The sequence below is a fragment of the Rhipicephalus sanguineus genome, chromosome 1, assembly GCF_013339695.2.
Source record: "Rhipicephalus sanguineus isolate Rsan-2018 chromosome 1, BIME_Rsan_1.4, whole genome shotgun sequence".
Taxonomy (NCBI): Eukaryota; Metazoa; Arthropoda; class Arachnida; order Ixodida; family Ixodidae; genus Rhipicephalus; species Rhipicephalus sanguineus.
Genome location: NC_051176.1, coordinates 14,567,663 through 14,592,148, shown reverse-complemented (window position 1 = coordinate 14,592,148; position 24,486 = coordinate 14,567,663). Strand labels below are relative to the sequence as shown.

The 24,486-nt window shown below is 46.8% G+C and overlaps 1 protein-coding gene across 1 annotated transcript; it reads right to left on the bottom strand.

Moving 5' to 3' along the window:
• Nucleotides 1-2,982: 2,982 nt before the first annotated feature.
• LOC119379641 (uncharacterized) lies at nt 2,983-21,373 on the bottom strand. Its single transcript, XM_049412055.1, has 5 exons — nt 21,244-21,373; nt 13,256-13,443; nt 12,185-12,625; nt 3,110-3,164; nt 2,983-3,023 (listed from the first exon to the last, which is right to left on the bottom strand). The coding sequence occupies exons 1-5, from the start codon at nt 21,371-21,373 to the stop codon at nt 2,983-2,985; spliced, it is 855 nt and encodes a 284-aa protein (XP_049268012.1).
• Between the last annotated feature and the right edge of the window lie 3,113 nt (nt 21,374-24,486).

The following is a 24,486-nucleotide window of genomic DNA, read 5'->3' as shown; positions in this document are numbered from 1 at the left end:
CCCACGTGTCATGCGCCGGAGCGGTCACCTGCCTTTCAGGTGGTGACGATAGGCAGTTGGCCGATTCTGCTGCGCACAAGTTTGTGCTTTTCGCAGTGCAAACTGTATTTGACGGTGCCATAAGGTTAACGTCATGTTAGCAGTGATGGAGTGGACGAGTTCCCGATACCGGGCACGTGTTTTTATGTTTGTTTCATCTCGAGGGACATATGATAGTGATATATTCGCTCGGGAACGACATATATCAAGTTGGGCATACAGCTCGAGACACCTGGCAAGAGTACATGGCCACGTTTCTTTTTTTTTTTTTTTTCTCTACGGGGATCAAATAGTAGTGAAGTGCAAGTGCAATATGCGCGTTTCTGACCTTATGTCCACAGTTGGGCTGCCATACAGTGAAGTGGCATACTGCCCAAACATGAGTGACTGATGCATTATGTCCTGTTTTTACTTTCTGAGAATAGGGTATTCTCGCCAGTATAATGGTATCTCATGCACGACGGCCCCACAAGACGCGTGTCTAGTCCCGCCCCTACAAGGTGTTGACGGGGGCCTACCATAAAGTGAGTGAGATACTTGTTGCATTTCGTTTGCCTAGGTTCCACTCCTAGTCCAACCAATTCGTGTTCTCGCATCGCTTAGTAAAGAATCTGTCACTCGGCAATCTTCTTGTGTTTACATGGTTTGTAGAATAGCATAGGCACATAAATTAGGGGCAGCAAGGAAAAATGCGCCACGTCCTTTTCTGTTGCTCGATAAATGTAAATGTCTCTAAAAATAGTCACATGGAATGTCCGGGGCTTGCGCACCCCACAGAAACAAAAGTTAGTAGTTAGAACAGCCAGAAAGTTGCAGTGCGACATTTTATGCCTGCAGGAGACGAACATAGATACTTTAAGCAAAGCCAGGGAACTCGAAAAGCAGTTCTCAGCCCGCGGGTTTTTTTCATTTCCCACACACCAAGCGTGTGGCACAGCCATAATAGTCTTCAATTGGTCTCTCCTTAACGGGGGCCATTTCACCTTCGACCCAGATGGTCGAATGGTAGCGTTCGACTTTGAGTTTCAGGCGGAGCAGTTTAGACTCATTAGCATATACGCGCCGGTAAAAAGTTCGGCCATGGCTGGCTTTACAGGCAACTGAACCCGATGCTCCTGGAAAGGAAGCACTTAATCTTAGTAGGGGACTTCAATTGCGTTTTGAATAATTTAAATGATAGAATAGGCCCGGGTAGAGAAAAAAAGACAAGTATAATCTAGAACTAAGGAAAATAGTAGAACAATTCAACCTCGCAGACGCTTATGTACTGCGCCACGGGCAGACCTTCCAGCATACTTGGTCGCGTACCAGTACGCAGGCGCGTCTAGACCGTGTGTATGTGACGTCGTCACTGCGGTCGGCAGTCGTGGACTGTCAGGCGGTCGATCCACCCTCGTACGCTCTAGGCATCTCTGACCACAGGCCTGTGGTAGTGACTTTAGCGGTTAAAGACAGGTCACCATACCGCCACCCGTGGCGAGTGGATAATAGACTCTTTAGTGACGAGACGGCGAGGGCCAGCCTACGCAACCGTTTGGCAGCCTCTACGGGCGACCGCAGTTGGGACGCTCTCAAGCAGGTGTGGCGTGACATCTGTACCGACGAGGGAAAAAAGTGAAACATCGTTACTCTGGGCTCGTGAGAGCAACGCTTCAGCGCATCCGGATAGTCGAAAGAGGGGAACCCACCTCTCTACTTATGAAGACCTACGCTAATGACTTAAAGTTAAGATTAGCACGACTAAGGACGCTGACGTCCACCACGGCTAGCTCTTACCAGGCCAGACATCTACCCAGTTCTCACCCGGAGGTACTTAATTATGTCAACAGTATCCGAGTCGGACAGATGGAAGACCGCGGTAACTTGAGCAAACAGGATATAGCTAGGTTCAGTGCACACTTTGAAAGCATGGGGATGAGTGAATTACGTCTCGACTTGGATTCACTCCTTCATCATCCGTTTTTAAGCAATCTCCCACAGCTCTCCCCCGAGGAGTATTGCAGTTTAGTTGCTCCCATAACCCTGGAAGAATTAACGTTAGCAATGCGCCACCTCCACAGAGGTTCCGCACCGGGAAACGATGGTTTAACTGTCGAATTTTATAGCGCATTTTGGGATGTCATAGGACCCACCCTGTGTGAGGTCCTGAATGTATTCACGAGTAGGCACACGCTGCCACAGTCATTCAAGAGCGGCAGGATTATCCTGCTTCCAAAGACGCAAGAACGTCTCGAGGACCCCCGTAATTGGCGCCCGATTACTTTATTAGGTACAGATTATAAAATGTTAACTACCGTTTTAACCCTGCGTCTACAGGGAGTCATGCCCTCGCTTATCACGTCTTGACAGTCGTGCTCAGTGGTGGGCCGTAATGTCCAGACCCTGAACATGCTCAACAGGGATATTATAGATTACACGAGACAGAGACAAGCGAGGGGATGGCTCACCTCCCTGGACCAGGCACAGGCATTTGATAGGGTAGAGCATAAGTTTATATTCGCCACCCTGCTGGCGTTTGGTTTTCCTAGACAATTTGTATATCTCATAATGGAACTTTACAATGACATAAATAGCGACCTATCCATAAATAATGAAACCGTAGCCTCCTTTCCAGTGACGAGAGGCGTGAGACAGGGATGTCCCCTTTCCCCCCTGTTGTTCGCGCTGACGATAGAACCCTTCCTGACCCAGGTAGAAAAGCACCCAAGTGTCCTTGGGTTGCAGACCCCAGGTAGCGGCACAGTTAAAGTAACTGCTTATGCAGATGATATAACGGTATACCATAGAGACGAGGACAGCCTCGCTGCTGTCCTCAAGGTTTTTTCCGTGTACGCGGAGCTTTCCGGGGCAAAACTTAATTTACACAAGTGTAAATAGTTATGTCTTCACAGGTCTCCACTAACAAGTCTTCACGGCATCGTCGTGGTAGATAGCGTGTGCATACTAGGGATCAGCTACAGGACCAGTGGTGCGACCAGCGAGAGCTGGGAGGAGGAGGTGAAGGCGCTAAAACAGCAGATCACCAGGGCCCTAGAGTTTAACTTCCCGTATTATGTACGCCGGTACTTACTCATGGGCGTCTTCACAGGTCGCCTCTGGTTCTTGTCCAATTCATTAGTTATGCCCTATCAGGTTGCACGTAAGGTAAAGTCTCACTTCATAAAGTTTTTCTGGAACTCAAAGACCCCTCTGGTCAAATACGAACAGTTAGGCTTGCCTCGCGAGAGGGGCGGGTGGAATATCCCTTCGGCCGTCGTCTTGGCAGACACCTACGCTCTGAAAACGACCCTCAGGGTTTTGCAGTTACCTGAGGAGCACCCTGCCAGGAAACTGGCGACGTACTTCCTAGGAGTCCAGAGCCGTCTGTTTTTACAGACGCAGCCACCGGGGCCGAAGGTGATAAACCCGACGCCCTTCTACAGGCATGTGATCGGAATATACAAGCGCATTGCCCAACTGAACCTGGACACTCCTCTCCTGGAGTGCCGAAATACAGAACTAGCACAAGAGTTATTGGTAAACTCTGGTTGCGAGGCTAAGAACCCAGGGTTTCCGTGGGTTTTGTTGACCCCTAGCTGGCTACCTGGCAGCATTCAGGATGTGGTGTGGCGTTTTGGGTGGTCCGTCTTGCCTACGGTGGACCGGATGTACAAGTGGCATTACGTTCGTTCGGAGCAGTGCGTGCACTGCCATAAACACGAAGATAACAAACACGCGTTGATAACCTGCCGCGTGGCCAAGGTTTTCTGGTCCCTCGTGGACAAGGCGTACCACCCGTTGGGTATAGAAAGGTTTGTTAAAAGAGGCAGGTGCCCCAACGGCGCACTGGCACGACTAGTGTTGGCCGCCGGAATGTTTACGTTATGGGAAAACAGGAGATTAGCAGTCAAACAGGCAAAGGCTCACCAAAACCAGTGGCCGCTGCTGATGCGAATGTACAATATTGTATTAGATCACTTGGACACAGAATTTTTCCTCTTGGGCGAGGAAGAATTCTTGAAACGCTGGTCATGTGCATTTGTTAAAATTGTCAACAACAGAGTTACGCTCACTTGTGGCCCCATACAGGGTCTACGAACTACATAAATCCCACTGCCATGTCTTGTGGTGTGATGAGCGCTAAAACATTGACTGTGAAAATGTGAAATATTGTGTGTGACTTTATTGTGGAACCTGTGCCGATGTAACCCAGTGTCAAATCGATTGTGGAACCGTACTTTGTGTGGAACCAGTGCCTTGTACTCATAGAGGAAAAATAAAAATTCCCTTTTCGCCCCTAAAAGTTACGCCACAGTAACCTACCCACCGCATGCTTCGCATAGCATCGACTCCCACGGTACGTGGGATCTGCCGAAATTTTAACACGAAAGTGTTTTATGCCGGGGTCCACCAAGACTTCAGTGACGTATTTCCGTCACGGAAATGATGTAGAAAAATTTACACGATCAGATGTCAAAGAAAAAAAGTTCCGTCAACGGGCATCGAACCCCCGACCGCTCGGTTCGGAACAGCAGATGCCGTGCACGCTATCCACTACGCCACGGCCGCAGACTGTAGAGGCTTTACAAACGCGCCTTTTATATCTACCACTCTCCCGTGTAGGCAAGGTGGTGATCCCCTCCGGCAGCGGTAAAGTAAAGTAATTCGTCGTTACTGTGACCTCCGCGATTAGCACCTGCAACGCGTTACACGTCCGTCCCATTCGGCGCGTTTTCTATAGAAGTTCAATTTTGTCAGTGCCTTAACACACCGCGAGGTGGCGATCTTAGACCAAGCGTCGTAAAAGCGCCGGCCTCTCTGCGACGCGCGCCTGCCTCACCTGGCTGTAACACCGCGTTCACCACTGACGCGCTCACCCCGAGAAAAATTGCGGCTGGGCTACCGGGGCGGCAGGGCGCGCTTTGCGTTTCCCTCTAGTCCGGCCGTGGTGTTCAGTCACATTTTAACATGCCGCGGGAAGGCGACCAAGTTCAGCGTCCAATATGCGACGCTCTTCTCGCTATCACACTTCGTTCTCTGATTACGCTTTCACCGTTAACTATACTACAGCTTCCACAAGGGTTTGTTTAATTATTTAACATGGACGTTAGTCTTCGAAATGGAGATGTACCACCAATCATCGAAGTCGGTGCATCCACGTTAAACGGTGCTATAATAATCTCTGGGGTTTAACGTCCCAAATCCACGATGTGATTATGAGGGACGCCGTAGTGGAGGGCTCCGGAAATTTCGACCACATGGAGGTCATTAATGTGCCCCTAAAGCTAAGTACACGGTAAACGGTGCATCAATATACATTGTGCACACTCTCTTATATCAATTGAGTTACTTCTGTAAGGGTACGCTTTACTTTCGTGTTATCCGATTCCTATGAAGGAGGGATCAACCATCTTTTTATCATCACAGGTGATTTCAATTTACCAGGAATTAACTGGACTAACCATTCGCACGACAATTCCGACACGAAAATTGCTGAATCATTGTTGTATATGTCATTGACTTTCTCTTTAGATCAACTAGTTTCTGAGCCGACCAGAATAGTTGGTCCATCATGTTCTGTGCTTGATCTGATATTCGTTAGCAGTCTATTTCATAATAATACTGTGAATATTGAAAATGGTATTTCGGACCACAAAATTATCGTATTCTCCTGCCCCATTTCAGGTAACCGTGAACGCGTAAAGCCGTCAATAACTGTTATCAAAGATTACTATAGATCAAACGAAAATGCCATCTCACAATATTTAGGCACCTGCTTTCCACAGTTTTCATTGATACAGGATGTAAATACGTTATGGTTACGTTTTAAAGAAATTGTATATTTTTGTGAAGAAAACTACATTCCCTCCCGGAAAAAACGAGTTAATAGAGAAAAGCCTTGGGTATCGCGTGAAATCATTCACCTAAAACGCAAGAATAAAAACACATGTGGTCTACAAGAACTTACGCGCATACTGCAAGATAAGATTCAAGCGGCCAAGGAACGTTTTTTCACGGTCACTCTGCCTTCTTACATGACGGAAAAACCACAAAAAATTTGGCGTTATCTATCGAAGGAGCGATATCATGTCTCGCAGTTTACTGTTTCAAACGAAACTATTGTACAGCCTGACGTCATAGCAAATAAGTTTAATACGTTTTTTCAATCAGTATTTACCAGAACTGCCTTTAACGGCCCCTCGCCCCATTATCAATACGACAATCCAATGCCCGAAATAGACATCACTCAAGAAGGAATTTATCGCCTCTTGCAAAAACTGGATGTAAAAAAACCTTGTGGTCCTGACCTTATAACCAATGCATTTTTGCAGAAAAACGCAGCTTGGATGTCAAGATATTTATACGTAATTTACAAGCGATCATTGGAAACTTCGGTAATACCGGATGACTGGCGACTGGCGAAAATAGTACCTGTGCATAAATCTGGCTCTAAACTAGAAGTTAATAATTACAGAGCAGTTTCTGTTGCTAGCCAGCTGTCCGGTAACGAAAAACGTTTATTGAGTGGAGCGAATGATATAAATACATTAGGCCGTCAGTGACGTTAACATCACGTGTTAGAGGTTGGGGGGTATCAGGATGATAGCACAATCTGGCTACATCTCCCCTTTAATGTTTATACAGTCTAGAAGTTTGATCTGGTGTGCTATTCTGGACTTCCGCCATTTTCTGTCAAATTTGACGTAGGCGTGACGCAATGATGACGCAAGCGCATGAAATGCTTGCGAAACGTGACGTGGAGGGGACATAAGATGCAAAGAAACGTGCAATTAAATAGTATGTTGTATCTGAAATTGTTAATGCAACAACAAAAAAATAAAAGAAAAGTGAAGCGTTTAGTTTTAAAGTTGTGAAACAGACGATATCGTCTGCAATTTAGCGCCGTATTCGGAGATGAGCGACAAAGCCATAATAACTTTTGTAGCCAATAAGCGAGCCAGCCAAGCCAGCGTGGACGTTGCCGACATCGTTATTTCGCTGGTTGTTTTGTGTAGGTATTCTGTGGTTATGTCGGCAGATCGCCGAACAGTGGGCCGCGATGTTGCATTTTTTTACCGATCGTCTCCGTATGGGGAGGGTGGTTTGCGACTTACTCGGGAGCCGTGACAGACGATGACAGAGCGCCTTTACCGCCTGGGCCCCAGCAGCAGGCCGCCGCCGGAGTGGCGGTGGCTATGGCGAACTAAAGTGGCGGCAGCTCGAGCTCGAGGCGCGGAATGACAGTGCAGTCAGGTAAGCTTGCGTTTCACTCGGGTTGTGTTGAAGCTTCAGCTATGCACGTGCTTATTGCAGGAGAACAGGCGGAGAGCCGTTCAATTTGGCGACGCACGTTGCGGTGGGCGACGCCCGCATCGTTACAAGTATGCGCGTCGACCCCGTCTTCGGCTGCGGTGGCCCTTCGTTCCCAGGGCCCGCGGCGTCCAGAAGCGCTGCCGATAGTATAGAGATAAGGAGCTCCACAGCATTGCAAGTATTAATAATGCCCCTGCTGTTCCTTCTGTCTTTTTTGTTGCGGTGGCTAACAGCCAGCTGAGTTATTTATAACGTCTCCGATGCGCGAATTTCTTCCTGAACTGTCGTGATCATTAAGATGGTGCTATATGTTTTGCTGAGGATGCGTAAGGACTACTGTAAGTAAAAGTTACAATCATAAACGTTACAAGCATAAACAGAAGCAATAAGACTTAAGTTTCAGGACCTCACGTTACACGCGATCAGTTGAATCTGAAAGATAAAGTCTAGGCGAATCTCAATCCACCGAAGTGATGCATCTCCGAAGGTGTTAACTGTGGAAGGTACTTCCACGTTGCTTACAACACACGGATAAGAAGTGCATAATGGCCACAGATAAAGAAGAGGAATTGTATTATTTCACGCAGTTGATGTTACATTGGACTGGCAGCACTAAGAAGTGCACAAACTGCATTCCAAGAGATGTCTTTCATGCAGATGTGCTTGTTTCAAAACTGGCTGCTAGAATATTAGAGGCATCCTTTGTTGTTGTTGGCAGCAGTGAATGATAAGACAATGATGTAAGCAATGAGACAACTTCACTGCTTTTTATTATTGCAAGGATGATGAATTGACTCACAATGATGAATTGACAGAAGAAGATCAATTGACTCACAATACATTCTGAAATATCACCTATTACTCTTGCATGTAAACTTTTATAGTCCACCAGAGAAACCAGGACAGAAAGTAGCTACACAGTGCTGTGTCCACGTTGCCCCTTTCGGTACTGGTTCGTTTTGTGCCTATAAGCGTTTACATAGATTACCAACCACAGCAAGCTTGTGCTCTTGCATGTACGAGTGGCTACTACATGAATAGAGCTTTTGTACACACCTGCCAGACTCGTACAGTCATCACACGGGTTCGCATTGTGAATAAAGTGCTGAAAACAATGCTCTGGAATGGCATTCAATGTTGCATGCACTGCTGCAAAACAACACAGGCTGTTTACAGAGTCACTATGGTCTCAACAAACTAGTCTTGCTGTAATTTGCGGCAGAAGCTTAGCATGCTTTTGCCTAACTGCTTGGTACAATTAGCATGCTCTCAATGAACGAACACAATGAAGCTTTTGTCAGAATACAATTCCTGCAAGAACACAAGTACAGGGGATAGGTATAGGATCGAACACAATGTGAGTGGCTACTTTGTCATGAGAAAAAGCAAGAGCTTCTTGTGTTTCACGTTTCTGTGCACATCTCGCAGGAATGTAAACCCCATAACATCGAGTCATGCCCAGGTGTGAACCACTACAGAGCGTGATCCTGCCTTTGCCTACCCGCCTGGTACATGTCACTACAGCCGTATCGTCGCTATTGTTGTTGCAAAGGTCCGCATCTTCTCATTCGAGTTCTTCAGTGCAAGGGATGTCGTCTGGCTCAGGCAACTGCTGCCAAACACCGAGGTTGTGAAGCACGACACAAACTGCGATGATCTTCGATGTGAAGAGTGGGCCATAGTACAGTGTTCTGTACCTCTGCAAGCACCGAAAGTGGGCCTTCAGGACTCCAGTGCACAGTTATACGACGCACCGCAGTGAAGAGTGGGTGCGGTGGAATCGGGCAGCAGAGGATTCTGCAGTATGTGCTCCAGGGATGGGGTTAAGCAGCCAAGGTTGAAGCGAGTATGCACTATCACCTGTGGAGGACAGTGTTCCAATTAGCATAATATGAATGTATGCATGAATATTATTCCTTTCTCACTTTTTTAAACTTATTCGAAGACGTCGTGTCACTGATATGCACTGCTTTCCTTTTTTTTTACAGCTAGACATATTGACAGAATTGCTTGTCTGGTTAGGTTACATAATTACGGCTTCTGAAATGCTCCAACGAAAAAATGGCTTTATTTCCACGTGGTTTGGAATCAACTCAGTTCCTTCGTCAGGAGGAATGACAACGAAGCTACTGAACTGCAACCATGAACTTCTTTCATAGAAAAGAAGGGGCGAGTGACAAGGCGCATCTTCTTTGGTGGTAAAGGTATTGTGCTTTCTTTTGATTGCATGGGACTGATATGCGGCTGCAGACGGTCAGCACACTCAAGGCTTGGTTTCCCTTAGCTTTTTTTTGTGCTTAGGCCGTCAATGAAAAGTGACAGCAGGTTTCTTTTGCAGCCGTTTGAGTTGTTTTTTAGTGCTTTTTATGAACCATGACTGAAATACCTTTGAGTTGTCAGTTGACTTATTTTATTGCTATATAGCACACGGCTGTGCTTGCTTATTTGTATTTTTGATACAAGTTGTCCTTTCTACACATAATTGTGTTTATGAATGTACAACATCTATGGCAGTTGTATTTTGATGTATTCTTTTTTTTTAACATAGCGTCAGAGTGTAGCATTTTCGTATCATCGCATGCTTACTATTTATTATTTCACCGCTTTATGATAAAGGATCATACAATGTGTTAATGAAAATTTATTTCATGCTTGACCTTTCTATTGCACTAGTAGTCTTGCAGTAAAACTGAAAGCTGGGCGAGTTGGTATGACCATAGAAAGACAAGTTGCAATTATACACTGAGAGCAAGTCGGATTATTGTGTGCCGCCTCGGGTCTCAGTATGACTTGTTTTCTCAAATGTGTGCATGATAGAATTTTCATTCAAGGGAACACGAGTGCCACTAAAATAGATAGTGTTCGACCAAGGTAGCTGCCAGTAATAACATACGGGGTAGAAATTTGGACAAAGAGACTTGAGTAGTTAAGAACCATGCAGCGTGTAAGAAAATTACCATGAATAAGGTTTTTGCTACACTAAGACACCACACAAGCATTGTCACGCTTGCATACCAAGCAGCTATTCACCAACCTGGCCACGGCGTCCACTGCCCAGTCCTGGCTCAAGGTGCATGTCTTCCACGTAAAGGCGTCGTGCACGAGCCCCGAGTGCGAGGGCAGTTATCGGCAGGGTTGGTCACATACGTGCAGAGTGTTGTTTGCATTGGAAGGAAGTCGGCAACAGCAATACAACCAGCTACATGCAGAACAACTGTAACTGTGTGGTCCAACGCACTTATTTCTCTCGAGTTGCTTTCGGAGCGCAGCTTCGACAGCTGTATCTTTCATTTCATATGTGGCAGTTACTGCATGTCTGCATATCACTGTTTATGAAATTAGAGCGCAATCAGCACGCGTGATTTCCTTTCATGCATTATTTTTCTTAAAAGCTGTCACGATCAAATATGAAGCTAGATGAACTTTTTATGGTGTCAAGTCACCCCTGCCAAAAACTAAATAGTGGCGGAAACTCCGTTTACCGTGACTACTGCGTTCTTTTCTATCACTGCAGTTGGAGCCACGGCAAATGTCGTTAAAATACTGGAGAGTGGCGAAAAGCTGTCTTTCACCTTCCTCCTTTGCATTCCACTAACGGCATGCGCGAGGTTGAATAAGATGAAATTTGTTCTCACCACCAGGACGCTGAGGGCGTAAAAGTTCTTGCGGCAAAAGTAGGCAGCCTTGTTGCTATCGTCCTTTTCATACGGCGCACTTATGCACACGAATGTGTCGTCGACCACCTCAACGCAGCCTTCAAACCTTGCATCTATGTGGACAAAGCCTTCCTTTTGGCAGGGAGGGCGATCCACTTATTGCCGAGGCGCTCGATGATCGCTTCCATGACAGCATGAATCGTGAGACCTGGACTAGCTCGTCGCCACGTCCTCGTTGTTCGCGATCGCGTCGTGGTAACTGCCGGTGGCGAACAAGCGAATGGCGCAAAGCACTTGTAGCTCAACAAAAACAACAACAACGGTCGGGGCTGTTCTCGTGTCCGCACGCCGCCTCTCCAGGTCCTGCCGAAGCTCCCCGCACAGCCATCGCACAATGTCCTTCGTCAGCCGGCACCGCAGTTGAAACAATTGCTCGGTCGTCACACAAACATCGCGGTACTAGCGGAATTCTCTTTCTTCCTGCAGCTCCAACCACTACATAACTACACGACAAAGGGCAGCGCCATTTTGCTTCGCTAACTAGCGTTCTCTTGCGGCGAGAACCGCAACTTCGAACAGGCCAAATTAAACAATAACCTTTTATTTTTACAAGCAAGCTTCATTTACAACACTTTGTAATATTATTAACCGAAAACATGCTTGTAAAATAACTCACGGAATGATATGTGCACATACGTATGTGAGGCTGCACAACGAACAAGCAACTCAATTTACAACAATATGGCGGCCAATTTTGGGCGCTTCATCGTTCTCACATTTTAAACCGCAAATTTGGCAGGATGCAACGTCATGCAACGTCATATTGACGCTGCAAAGAGTGAGGTCCTGTGACGCAATGGGCGCCATAAGTGCAATGTCCAATCGTGTTGCAGACATGGTGGCTCTTCGTTAAGCGAGCAGTAGTTCCGATAAACCGCAAGTAGACCATAGGCACAGCTTAGTACCATATTTCGGTTTCGTTGTTCAACCCAAACCTTTATTTCTACACGGCAGGGTACGGCGAAGCGTTACTTTGGGAAAAAATTACTATTTTTTGTCACGTTACGTCACCGCGGATTCCTGTGTCGTAACGCCATTGCAGCGCCACAATACCAACGACCTCGCGTGACCAATCAAAACAGCAACATGGCGGAATTTGACAACATGGCGGAATTTGACAATGTCCAGAATAGCACCCCTGGTAACGGGTATCGACAGGGTTCGTGACGTAGTGTTGAACTTCGGCGTAGCTGCTGCTGTCCCTCATGGACGCCGCTGTCTTCGGGAGCCCGCTGGGAAGTTGCTTCTGCCCCTGGCTCAGGTGCTGCCTCCCGCAGATGCTCTCGTGTGCGACGCAATTCACGGCCGTCTTCGGTCTTCACAATCACGGACCTCGGTGCCTCGGCTGGCCTTAATACCATAGCTGGACTCCAGGTCCTCTGGAGGGTGTCGTACGTCGTTACACGTTGTCCTGGCATTAGCGGACACAAGTTTCTGGCGTTGCGGTCGTAGGAAGCCTTTTGCTGCCGCCGGATCACCTGAAAGCGGTCGTGAACATCCTTGCTGGGTATTGTCTCCGGTTCTAGGTGCTCTGTTGGTACCGGCAGCAGGGTCCGTGTCTGCCGTCCCATCAGCCTCTGTACAGGAGACTTCAGAACATGATCCCTGGGGGTATTACGCCACTCAAGCAATGCGACTTCAAAATCAGGTGTTCGGAGGGAGCACTTCTTTAACAGCTTCTTTGCCTCCTGAACAGCTCTTTCTGTCATGCCGTTAGAACGCGGGTGATACGGGCTTGACGTGATATGTACAATGTCTAGCTTTCTTAAAAACTCTTTAAACTCACTGCTACTGAATGGCGGTCCGTTGTCACTGTACAGTTTCTGCGGCAGCCCGTGCACAGAAAATACTTGTGCAGACCAAGTCTTCAGCGCATTAGCTGTGGTGTGGCGGAGCTCTCGGCTTTCGAAATAAAAGGAGTAAAAGTCAACCATAATGGCAAACTCTCGGCCACCGTAGTGAAACAGATCCATCCCTACACTCTCCCATGGTAGGGTCGGAACGTCATGGCTTAGAAGAGGCATCTTCTGGTTCTGCGGCTGGTGAATTCTGCATATTTTGCAGGACATGCAAAACTGTTTGATATCTGCACACATACTTGGCCAAAACATTACGCTGCTGGCTCTTGCCTTCATCTTCTCTGCTCCAGTATGTGCCGCGTGAAGGAGCTGCATTATCTCTGCCCGTTTTGATTTCGGTACAATTACCTTGTTGCTGCGGAAGACTAGCCCGTCTTGAGCGTGAACTTCTTCCCTGTAGGCCCAGTACGGTCTTGCTGGCTCCGGGGTTCTCTGCTTGTTGTCCGGCCAAGATGTCTGTGCGTATTCACGGATGAGGACTAGGGCTGGATCCTCGCTTATAGCGGCCCGCAGGGTTTCCAGACGTTGCTCTGACGCTGAAACATAATCAAGAATATTTACTTGAAACACTTCGGTTTCTTGTTTTAGTTCAGTCTTGCTAGGAAACCGCGATAAAGCATCTGCTAGAAACTGCTCTTTTCCAGGTTTGTACCGCAATGTCATTGCATAACGTTGCAGACTGAGGCGCATGCGCTGCAAACTAATAATATCTGGGGTTTAACGTCCCAAAACCACGATATGATTACGAGAGACGCCGTAGTGGAGGACTCCGGAAATTTCGACCACCTGGGGTTCTTTAACGTGCACCTAAATCTAAGTACACGGGCCTCAAACATTTTCGCCTCCATCGAAAATGCAGCCGCCGCGGCCCGGATTCGATCCCGCGACCTTCGGGTCAGCAGTCGAGCGCCATAACCACTAGACCACCGTGGCGGGGCGCATGCGCTGCAAACGGAGTGGGCATTGATACAGGGGCTTGCTGAATATTGGTATCAAATGCCGGTGATCTGTTTCGATGATCACGTCTGCCTGGCCGAAAAGATAATCATGGAACTTTGTGCACCCATGAACTATTGCCAGCGTTTCCTTTTCGATCTGCGTGTAGCGTTGCTGCGCTTCTGTGAGGGATCGGGACGAAAAGGCGACGGGGTGGCCATCTTGCATCAGCACAGCCCCCACGCCCGACTGACTCGCATCAACAGAAAGCGTCACTGCCTTGTTTGGATCGAAATAGGAAAGAACTGGTGCTGTCGTTAGTGCCTGCCGCAGTGCTTCAAAACTGGCTTGTTGTCTGTCTGTCCATCTATCGACTTCGACCGAGTTGATAGTGAGTCCCGCAAGAAAAGAATCTGCTTCCGCAAAGTCTGTCTCTGCCCGTACTACCCGCAGCTCCCTTCCTTGTCGGTTCATGTTTCGTGTGGCACCCAATGATTTGCAAACCTGGGCAAAGTGGTTTGGGGCACCACACTTCCGGCAGTCTTTTCCTCGTGCTGGGCAGTTTCCGCTGCGGTGCATTTGGTAGCCGCACATGCTGCACTCCTTCCTATCAGTTGCAACTGAGTTCACTATTGTAGTGTGTGCTTCCCCGGCCGCTGCGCTTATCTCTTGGAAGTGCTGCTTTCCTTGCTCATCAATACGGCATATTTCCACGGTTTTTTGGTAAGAAGGGTTTTCTGCCAACAGTTTCTGCTGCAGCCGCTTGTCTCTAACGCCAAGAACGATACGGCTGCGTAGCATTCGTTCTTCTAGACCCCGCAGGGGCGTCTGCGCAAGCAGGCGTTTGGTGTGTAGCGACACACCAAACGCCTGCTTGCGCAAACGCCTGCTTGCGCAAACGCCTGCTTGCGCACACCTGGGGGTTGAGCCGACGCCGGGTGATTGGACCTTTAAGGCCCTTTGGCAGAGGCAACACACCCCTTTGGCCCCGGCTTCACGTAGACGGCACCCCTGGGCTGACCCACCCAGAGGAAATCGGCAGTCGCCTTTTCCTATCTCTCTACCCACATCTTCGTCTTTCTCTCTTCCTTATAGCCTTTCCTGTCCTCTCCTATCTTCTACTTACTTCCAATCTTCTTGGCGGCAAGAGTTAACCTTGTGTGGCTATTCAACCTAGGGTAAACCATATTGGGTTATAGTAACCGCGTACTGCTGGCGTTGCGCAGACTTGTCCACATGTTCTGCCACGCCCTCTTGTTGGGCTCCGTGGTGGGTGGTAGGCGCCGTTACCAAAAAATCCACTTTTTTCCATGGGATCCTCGACCCCCTCTGTAACCGATCGTGCCCCGAAACGGGTACGCACCAATGCAAGTTTACTCCTTTGGCCCAGAAACAGAGAAACTTTCCCAAAATACCACGTCCTCCACTGCGAACAATCGTCTACAAAAGCTAGAGCAATCTGACCCTTTCTTGTGGCGAAGTGCCTGAAAGAGACCATTGGAACCGGCTATAAGGCCACAAAGATGGCAAGCGGAGATTTGCTCCTCGAGCTAAAGGACAAGGAACAGTACAATAAACTTTCACACCTCGTAGCCTTTGGTAACATCCCCGTCTCTGTGAGCGCACACCGTACCATGAATACAGTGAAGGGGGTGGTATCGGACGAAGACTTGATGACACTGAATGAAGAGGAGCTCCTTGATGGATGGAAGGACCAAGGTGTAACACATGTCCAGCGCATCACAATCAGACGCAACGACAATGAAATAGCAACAAAGCACTTAATACTCACCTTCAGCTCAACCACCTTACCTGAGACTCTTGAAACTGGCTATGTAAAACTCCATGTCCGACCGTTCATTCCAAACCCGAGGCGTTGTTTCAAATGTCAGCAATTTGGCCATGCATCCCATAGCTGCCGAGGGCAGCTGACGTGTGCTAAGTGTGGCACAACCGGTCACAGTGCTGCTGACTGCAGTCATGACGAGGTCCTCTGTGCAAACTGCGAAGGTAGTCACCCCGCATACTCCAGAGCGTGCCCAGCCTGGAAGAAAGAAAAAGAAATAATAACTATATAAGTTAAGGAAATTATTACATTCAGGGAAGCCAGACAAAGGATCTCCTCATCATTCGCCCTAAAAACATCTTTCGCCGAAGTGGTGCAACGAGGGGCGGCACCACAAAGGCCCCTGGCAGTTGCCCGGACCACGCCTATCGTGCCGAGGCTAACGCCACTAGCCCCTACGGTGGGAGCAGCCAGCGCTGCCCTGCCCACATCCAACCTGCCCACACCAGTGGCCTCCACAAGCTCTGGCAGCAGCCAGGGCAATCACGAGGCCAAGGGGGCCCCAACGACCTCCAGCTCGGTGGGGACAAAGACTTCGTCGACCGAGGCGAAGTCTCAGCGACGCACAGCTTGCTCTGTGGAGCGGGCGTCCAGTGCCTCGCAAGAGGCTATGGACACCACCTCAAGCCAAACGGCGCAGGAAGCGCCGAAGGAGCGGCGAGCTTCTCTCGAGCGCTCCAAAAAGGAGAAAGCACCAATTACAGGGCCTCACAAAGGCCCCGTAAAATGAGCCCATCTCAGACCTCTTTACACACAGCACTTTTTCTTTTCCCCATCATGGACAAAATCATACAATGGAACGTAAGAGGACTGCTTTGAAATCTAGATGACGTCCAAGAACTTCTGATTAAGTTCAAACCGAAAGTGCTGTGTGTGCAAGAAACGCACCTAACTCCCAAACACACCAACTTCCTTCGCCAATACATTACTTTCCGAAAAGACCGCGAGGATGCAGTCGTATCATCTGGCGGTGTGGCCATTATAGCTGACAGAAGTATAGCATGCCAGCATTTGAAGCTCCAAACGGCCCTTGAGGCAGTGGCTATTCGAGCTGTACTTTTTAATAAGCTCATTACCATATGCTCCGTGTATATACCACCACATCATCAGCTTCATAGACGCGATTTAGATACTTTAATAGATGAACTCCCAGAGCCCTTTTTGATTCTAGGTGATTTTAATGCACACAATGTCCTCTGGGGCGATTCTCGCTGTGATGCTCGAAGACGTCTCATTGAACATCTCCTTTTTTCGTCTAGTCTATGTCTTTTAAATATGAAGGAGCCTACGTATTTTAGCCTCGCAAACAACTCATACTCCTCCATAGATCTTAGCATTACATCACCGTCCCTCTTACCCGTTTTTAAATGGAAAGTTCTTAAAAACCTTTATGGAAGTGACCACTTCCCAATCATCCTGAGTACGCCGAACAAAGACCAATTACCCCCACAGGTTGCTCGATGGAAGGTTGACTCAGCTGATTGGGAACAGTATCGAACCCTTACACACATGACATGGACTGAGCTGTCCGCTCTGACCATACATGACGCTGTCACATATTTTACAGCTTTTATACTTGACGCCGCATCTAAATGTATTGCCCAAACGAGCGGCCAGGGTTCGAAGCGGCGAGTTCCATGGTGAAACGATGCATGTAAGAAAGCACGGATGAATCAGAACAAAGCGTGGGCGTTGCTTCGCGATTCTCCAACAGTAGAAAACCTAGAACATTTCAAGCAGGTCAAATCGCAGGCAAGGAGAACGCGTCGACAAGCTAGACGAGAAAGCTGGACAAAGTTCATATTGAGTATCAACTCGTACACAGATGAGGGAAAAGTGTGGAATAAGGTGAAGAAAATTAAGGGCCAACAAACGTATTCCCTGCCATTAGTGAATAGCCTCGGGGAAACCCTGGAGGATCAAGCTAATTTTATTGGCACACATTTCGAACACATATCGAGCTCCTCACACTACTCCGAAACCTTCCAAAAGTACAAAGCATGAATAGAACAACAAAAGTTAGAAAGAAAATCTGGAAAAAAATGAGGCGTACAACGAACCATTCTGCTTAGCAGAGCTACAAACAGCACTGAACTGCTGTAATACATCTACCCCAGGTTCTGACTGCATATTGTACGAGATGCTGAAGCAGCTACCCTCCGAAACACAAAAGACCCTCCTTATGCTCTACAATTATATATGGTTTTCGGGTGTGATACCCTCTTCTTGGAAGGAGGCTGTTATAATTCAAATTTTGAAGCAAGGAAAGGATCCCTCTGCTGTATTAAGTTACAGACCTATAGCGTTAACAAGTTGCCTCTGCAAATTATTTGAAAAAATGATTAATTGCTGCTTACTACACTTCCTTGAATCAAAGAAATTGTTCGACCCACACCAGTGCGGGTTTAGAGAAGGCCGCTCCACCACCGATCATCTCATACGTATCGAGGCATGCATACGTGAAGCTTTTGTTCATAACCAATTTTTCCTATCTGTATTCCTCGACATGGAGAAGGCCTACGATACGACGTGGAGGTTTGGGATACTGAGAGACCTCTCACACATAGGTATACGCGGTAACATGTTCAATGTCATTGAAAGCTATTTATCTGATCGCACATTCCGTGTTCGAGTGGGTAGTGTTTTGTCCCGAACATTTATACAGGAAACCGGAGTGCCACAGGGCGGGGTGCTCAGCTGTACGCTCTTTATTATAAAAATGAATTCTCTCCGTTTGTGCATCCCACGTAATATGTTTTATTCAACATATGTTGACGATGTTCAGATAGGTTTTCAATCGTGTTCTCTTGGGATCTGTGAGCGACAGGTTCAGCTTGCTCTTAACAAGGTGTCCAAATGGGCTGATGAAAACGGGTTCAAACTGAACCCACAGAAAAGCACTTGTGTCCTTTTTTCACGAAAAAGAGGCTTGCACCCTGATCCTGAAATCATCATGAAGGGTGAGCGTCTGCCCGTAAATACAGAACATAAGTTCCTAGGTATAATTTTGGATGCGAAGTTAACCTTTGTACCACACATCAAACATCTTAAAAATAAATGCATGAAAACAATGAATATCCTAAAGGTGCTGTCACGCACAACGTGGGGAAGCGACGGAAAATGCCTCATGAATCTGTATAAAAGCCTTGTACGCTCACGCCTCGACTATGGGGCGATAGTCTATCACTCTGCCACGCCAAGTGCTCTGAAAATGTTGGATCCAGTTCATCAATAAAACTTGCTGCTGGGCGAGTTGGTTCATACTTGCAAGGAAAGAATTCTGATGCGCACAGACATAAAAACACGTCCGTTGCGCTCGTCCGAGTCTCCTGAGTCCGTGTTTTTATGAGTGCGCATCAGAATTCTTTCCTTGCCAGTTCATCATCTAGGCATCCGCCTGTCCACAGGCGCATTTAGAACAAGCCAAGTTGAGAGCCTTTATGTAGAATAGGACGAGTGGTCACTCCATCTGCAGAGAACGTATTCTTCTTTCATATATTTTCTTAAAGTGAACGCGAACAGTGAGCACCCTGCATATTCTACCATCAACGATCTGTCCAGCTCTCAACTTTTTCGCAATCGGCTCACAATGGCACGCCCTTTCTCACTGCGTGTTAGAGAGCTAGCTGAAGAAACAAATCTTCCACTGCTTGAATATCACCCCATTTCCTGCTATGCAGCTCCCGCCATGGCAGTGGCAGCTTATAGAATGTGACACATCCTTCGTAGCTGTCACGAAGCACGCCCCTCTTATACACATTCGGATGTATTTCCTAGAGCAGCAACATAAATATAACTGCCCAGAATATTACACTGATGCATCCAAGTCCCATGCTGGCGTGTCATATGCAGCGGTAGGCCCATCTTTCTCGGATGCCGGCGTTCTACCCACTAGCACAAGCATTTTCACAGCTGAGGCTTACGCGTTATTCGTAGCCGTTAAACGCATTAAAGAATTGAATACACCCAGGCTTGTTATCTACACTGACTCCTTGAGTGTCGTGAAAGCTTTGAAAAATCAGAAAAAACATAGAAATCCTGTTTTATGTCCCTCTACTCAATACTTTGCGCGGCGTACGCGTCCAAGCAACATATCGTCGTGTGCTGGGTGCCAGGGCACCGGGAAATGTGTTGGCTGACCAGCTGGCCACGTCAACCAACGTAAGCGCTGCCAACTCTTCAATTGCTGTCCCCGTGATGGACCTAAAACCAAACATACGGAAAAAGCTCAGGGCTCACTGGCAGAAGTTATGGGATCTACAAACGCATAACAAGTTACACCTGATCAAACCATACATCGGTAACTGGCCACCTACATCGAAAACACGCCGTACAGAGGTCACTCTCTGTCGGCTTAGAATAGGACACACACACAGCACACACACACACCTTTTGTCCGGTGGTGACCCACCCAGCTGTGACAGATGTGGCCATCCACTTACCGTACATCACATACTCCTTGAATGCTCTGAGCTAGACGCTTACAGAAAAAAACACTTTCCACTGGCGTTCAAGCAACACATACCCCTTCATCCAGCGATGTTCATATGTAGAGAACCTCTTTTTAAATATGATGCATTGAATGCATTTTTAAAGGACGTACATACTTTTCATGTCATCTACGCAGGTGATCGGTAGCACGGCCTCCTAAGGGAGGCTGCTGCTGCGGATGCTACACCAAAAGAGAGCACCTGCCTCCTGGCCCTTGGGACCAAGGGCGCTGACGAGGCATGCGTGCTAATACAACACTTCTATATTTTAGCGTCACGATCACCTATAACTCATCTTCACCATGCACGCTTCACTCCACTTTCATGATTTTAATACATATATGTTTTACGCACCTTTAGTGCGCAGAATCTTAGGCCCTTATACAGCCACTAAACATCATCATTGTTCCCATCCTACATGGGCGTCCGGAGGGGGGTGCAAGGGGGGGCAGCTGCCCCTCCCTGGAATTTCGGATAATATTTTTCTATGTGGTAGCAATGAGCTACACAGCTTGATTTGCACACTCAGGTCCCGGCCTTCTCTATTTCCAACCAATTTCGTGCGTTGCACACTATTGATTAATCTTGCCGGTGATTTCATGGCAGTGAAAGCTGTCAATGCTGGTCCCCTCCCCCCCCCCTTGCACCCCCCTGCAATAAGTTCTGCGGACGCCCTTGCCATCCTACACTATTTCCTGGCGCTCTTTGGCCATGAATGGCCCTTGCGCCATTAAACAACATATATCATCATCATCATCGTTCTTCTAGAAGTTCAAATTCGCAATTTTCTGCCAATATTTTCAGCTCGATCAACCATTCATTGAATGGCTCGCCTTCTTTCTGGTCCCTTGAACCAAAACGGAATTCATGAAGAGTTAAGTTTTTTGCTGGCCTGTAGTAGTCTTCAAATTTTTTCTTCAAAACTTGGACATCATTTTTGTCCTCTTCCGCCTCAAACTTGAAAGTGCTGTACGATTCACCTATGCTCACCAGAAATGTTGCGGCCTGCACGTCGCTTGGCTGTCTGGTCAATAGTGTGGCTATGGCAAACAGTTCAAACTCACTCTTCCACGTTCTCCAGCCAAGCCAGGCGTCGGCTGACGTATCCATGGGCTTCGGCGCCGGCAGTAGTGTTGAAGGGCCTGGTAGCATTGTTGGTGAGGGGGGCGTTGTCGGGGGTGGCGTCGTCGACATCTCAGCTGTGGACCGCTGCCACCATGTTTCTAGCCGGCTGTCCGTAACGAAAAACGTTTATTCAGTGGAGCGAATGATATAAATACATTAGGCCGTCAGTGACGTTAACATCACGTGTTAGAGGTTGGGGGGTATCAGGATGATAGCACAATCTGGCTACAGTATCATTAACATGTGCGTGCAGTAAATTGTTTGAACATATTATTTATAAAGCCGTAATAATACATTTAGAGCATAATAACCTACTATACAACCGACAGCATGGTTTTCGTTCGGGATTGTCAACACTCAGCTATCTGAGATAAGCCATGATATAGCTGACGCAATAAATGATAGAAGCCAAACTGATGCTATTTTTTTAGATTTCTCAAAAGCATTTGATGTCGTGCCCCATCTTGACCTAGTTACTAAATTAAATGCCATTGGAATACACGAAAAAGCAGTTTCATGGATAAAGAGCTACTTGGAAAACAGAATGCAGTGCACAGCTCTGAATAATTGTGTGTCTGATTACCTTGATGTTTACTCTGGTGTACCGTAGGGTTCAGTGCTTGCGCCCCTACTATTTCTGATCTATATCAATGATATTCAATCATGCGTTTATCCACCTGTACAGATGCGATTATTCGCTGATGATTGCGTAGTGTACACAAAAATAAATAGCAGGGACGATCACATAGAATTAAAGAATTCCTTAGCTTCAATACAAAACTGGTGCAACAGATGGAGGATGAAACTAAATGCAACTAAAACAGTTAGTATTTCCTTCACGCATAAAACAAACCCTCTTCAGTTTCAGTACACAATCAATGACGTCCCGCTGAAGAAGTGTGATTACGTCAAATATCTCGGGGTCACTTTTACGACGAAATTAAACTGGGAATATCATATAAATAATGTATACCAAAAGGCTCTAAGCAAGCTGCACTTTTTGAGAAGGAAACTAAAAAACACACTTCCCAGCGTTAAATTAAATGCATATAAAACTCTTATTAGGCCAGCTTTAGAGTATGCGGACATAGTATGGGCCCCACACCAGAAATATTTAACCGATAAATTGGAACGCACACAGAACCTAGCATTGCGGTTTATATATTCACAGTATTCGCGACAAACGTCCATTACGAACTTGCGTGTCAGGGCTAACATCCAACCACTTGTACAACGCAGAATGGTTTCTAGACTGAAATTTTTATACCTCATTTATAAGGGCTCTTATCGAATACCCCAAGCGACATACATTCGTGCGCCATTCAGGCATTCGACTCGGACGAATCATAATAAAACAATACGTCAACAACCCTGTCATAATAACACTTATAAGTATTCTTTATTTCCACACACCATTTCCAATTGGAATACAATGCCTGCTGATGTTGTAAACTGCTCATCTGTTGATGAATTCATTAGCAGCATTCAGAATTTAGAATTCAAGTGGTAAAAATGATTGGTATTTCATATAGTATCCCTTTAGTCTGCACAGTTGTTATACTGCTGTTTTACTGTTTATATGAACACCTTATGTACTGCATAATGCTCGTATTTCTTGTTCATATTGTATGTGCTCATACTCTTTGATCTGTATATATGGTCTCATTTTTTCCAACTTTTGTGAACTGTATTTACGTTCAACCCACTCCTGCATGGGCCCGTGAAGGGCCTGCAGTATTGTGAAATAAATAAAGTAAAAAAACCCCGGAGAGCACATCTGTTACAGTGGACGACTCTCCACCAATGGAAGTGAACTAGGAGCGAGCTGCAAAAACATATTAACCATGATAGTGCAAGTGGGTCGAGATTTAGCGTGCCAAACTTAGTTATGAGACGACGATGGGCTACGCGGTCGAAGGCTTTAGAAAAGTCGATGAAGATGGCGTCAGTCTGATAGGAGGAATCAAGGTTTAAGTGCAGGTCAGTAGTGACTTCAGCCAACTGCGTTTCACATAAGCCGGCGCGGAAACCGTGCTGCTTGTGATAAAAGAAAGAGTTATTTTCGAGATGACGGGCAATATGCGAGAAAATGACGTGTTCTAATATTTTGCAAGACACGCATGTCACCGATATGGGGGGGTAACTGGACGGATCAGAGCGGTTACGTTTTTTGAAGACCAGTGTAACTTTCGCCATCTTCCAGTCATCGGGAATTTGACCTTCCAAGAGGGACTGAGTGAAAATAACTTGCAAAAAGTTGCTCGAGACTAGTTTTGTACTCTTTAGAAATTTGGACGGTATGTTGTCGGGTCCTGGAGCGCTTGAAGTATTTAGGTTGTCGATGAGTTCAGAAATACCCTGAGCTGAGAAGACAGTCGGTGCCATACTGCTGAAACTTTGACGAGGTAGTACTGGCGCGCTCTGGACGGCCTCGACGGTGAAGACAGAGGAGGAGTACAAATTCATCACGTTAGCTCGCTCAGAAGGTGGTACGTCATAGCCGTCAGGGAAGATGAGCGTGATGTGCGATTGGTTTTTAGGTTTCAGAATTTTTCAAAATTTTTTAGGATTATAGTGGAGGATGTTCTGTAGGTCTTCGTGGTGGAACTTTCTTTTTGATTTAAACAAAAGATTGGTGTATTCACGTAAGCGGGTTAAATATTTGTTCCACTTTACTGCTGAAGGCGAATTGCGAACAGAGCGAAACAGCCTACATTTCTTACGGGATAGCCTTTTTAAATGTTTGGAAAACCACGATTTGTCCGCATCGCCACGAATTCGTACCAAGGGGACGTTCTTATCGATTAGATTGTGAATTCGCTGTTTGAACAAAATCCGGTTATCGTTAACGGATCCAGAAAGCGCGAACTGGCAGAAGTGTTCGTAAAATATTTCAATTTCGTTAACGGCTGTAAAGTCGGCCTTGTTATAGTCTCTGATGCATTTTTTGATAGGTTGATTTTTGATATGAGTATAGATAGGAGGAATGTGATAACTTCGTGGTCGTTTAGCTCTATCGGGAGTGCGACGGCCTGGACAAGAACAGGGTTAGAGACAAGAAGTAGGTCAAGAATGCTACTGCTCGTGTGGGTAGGTGAACAGTTTGAATCAAGTTGAACAAGAGGATAAGCTGGAGGAAATCGTTAGAAAGTCTTGGCGATGCTGTCAATTTCGTCCAGTCA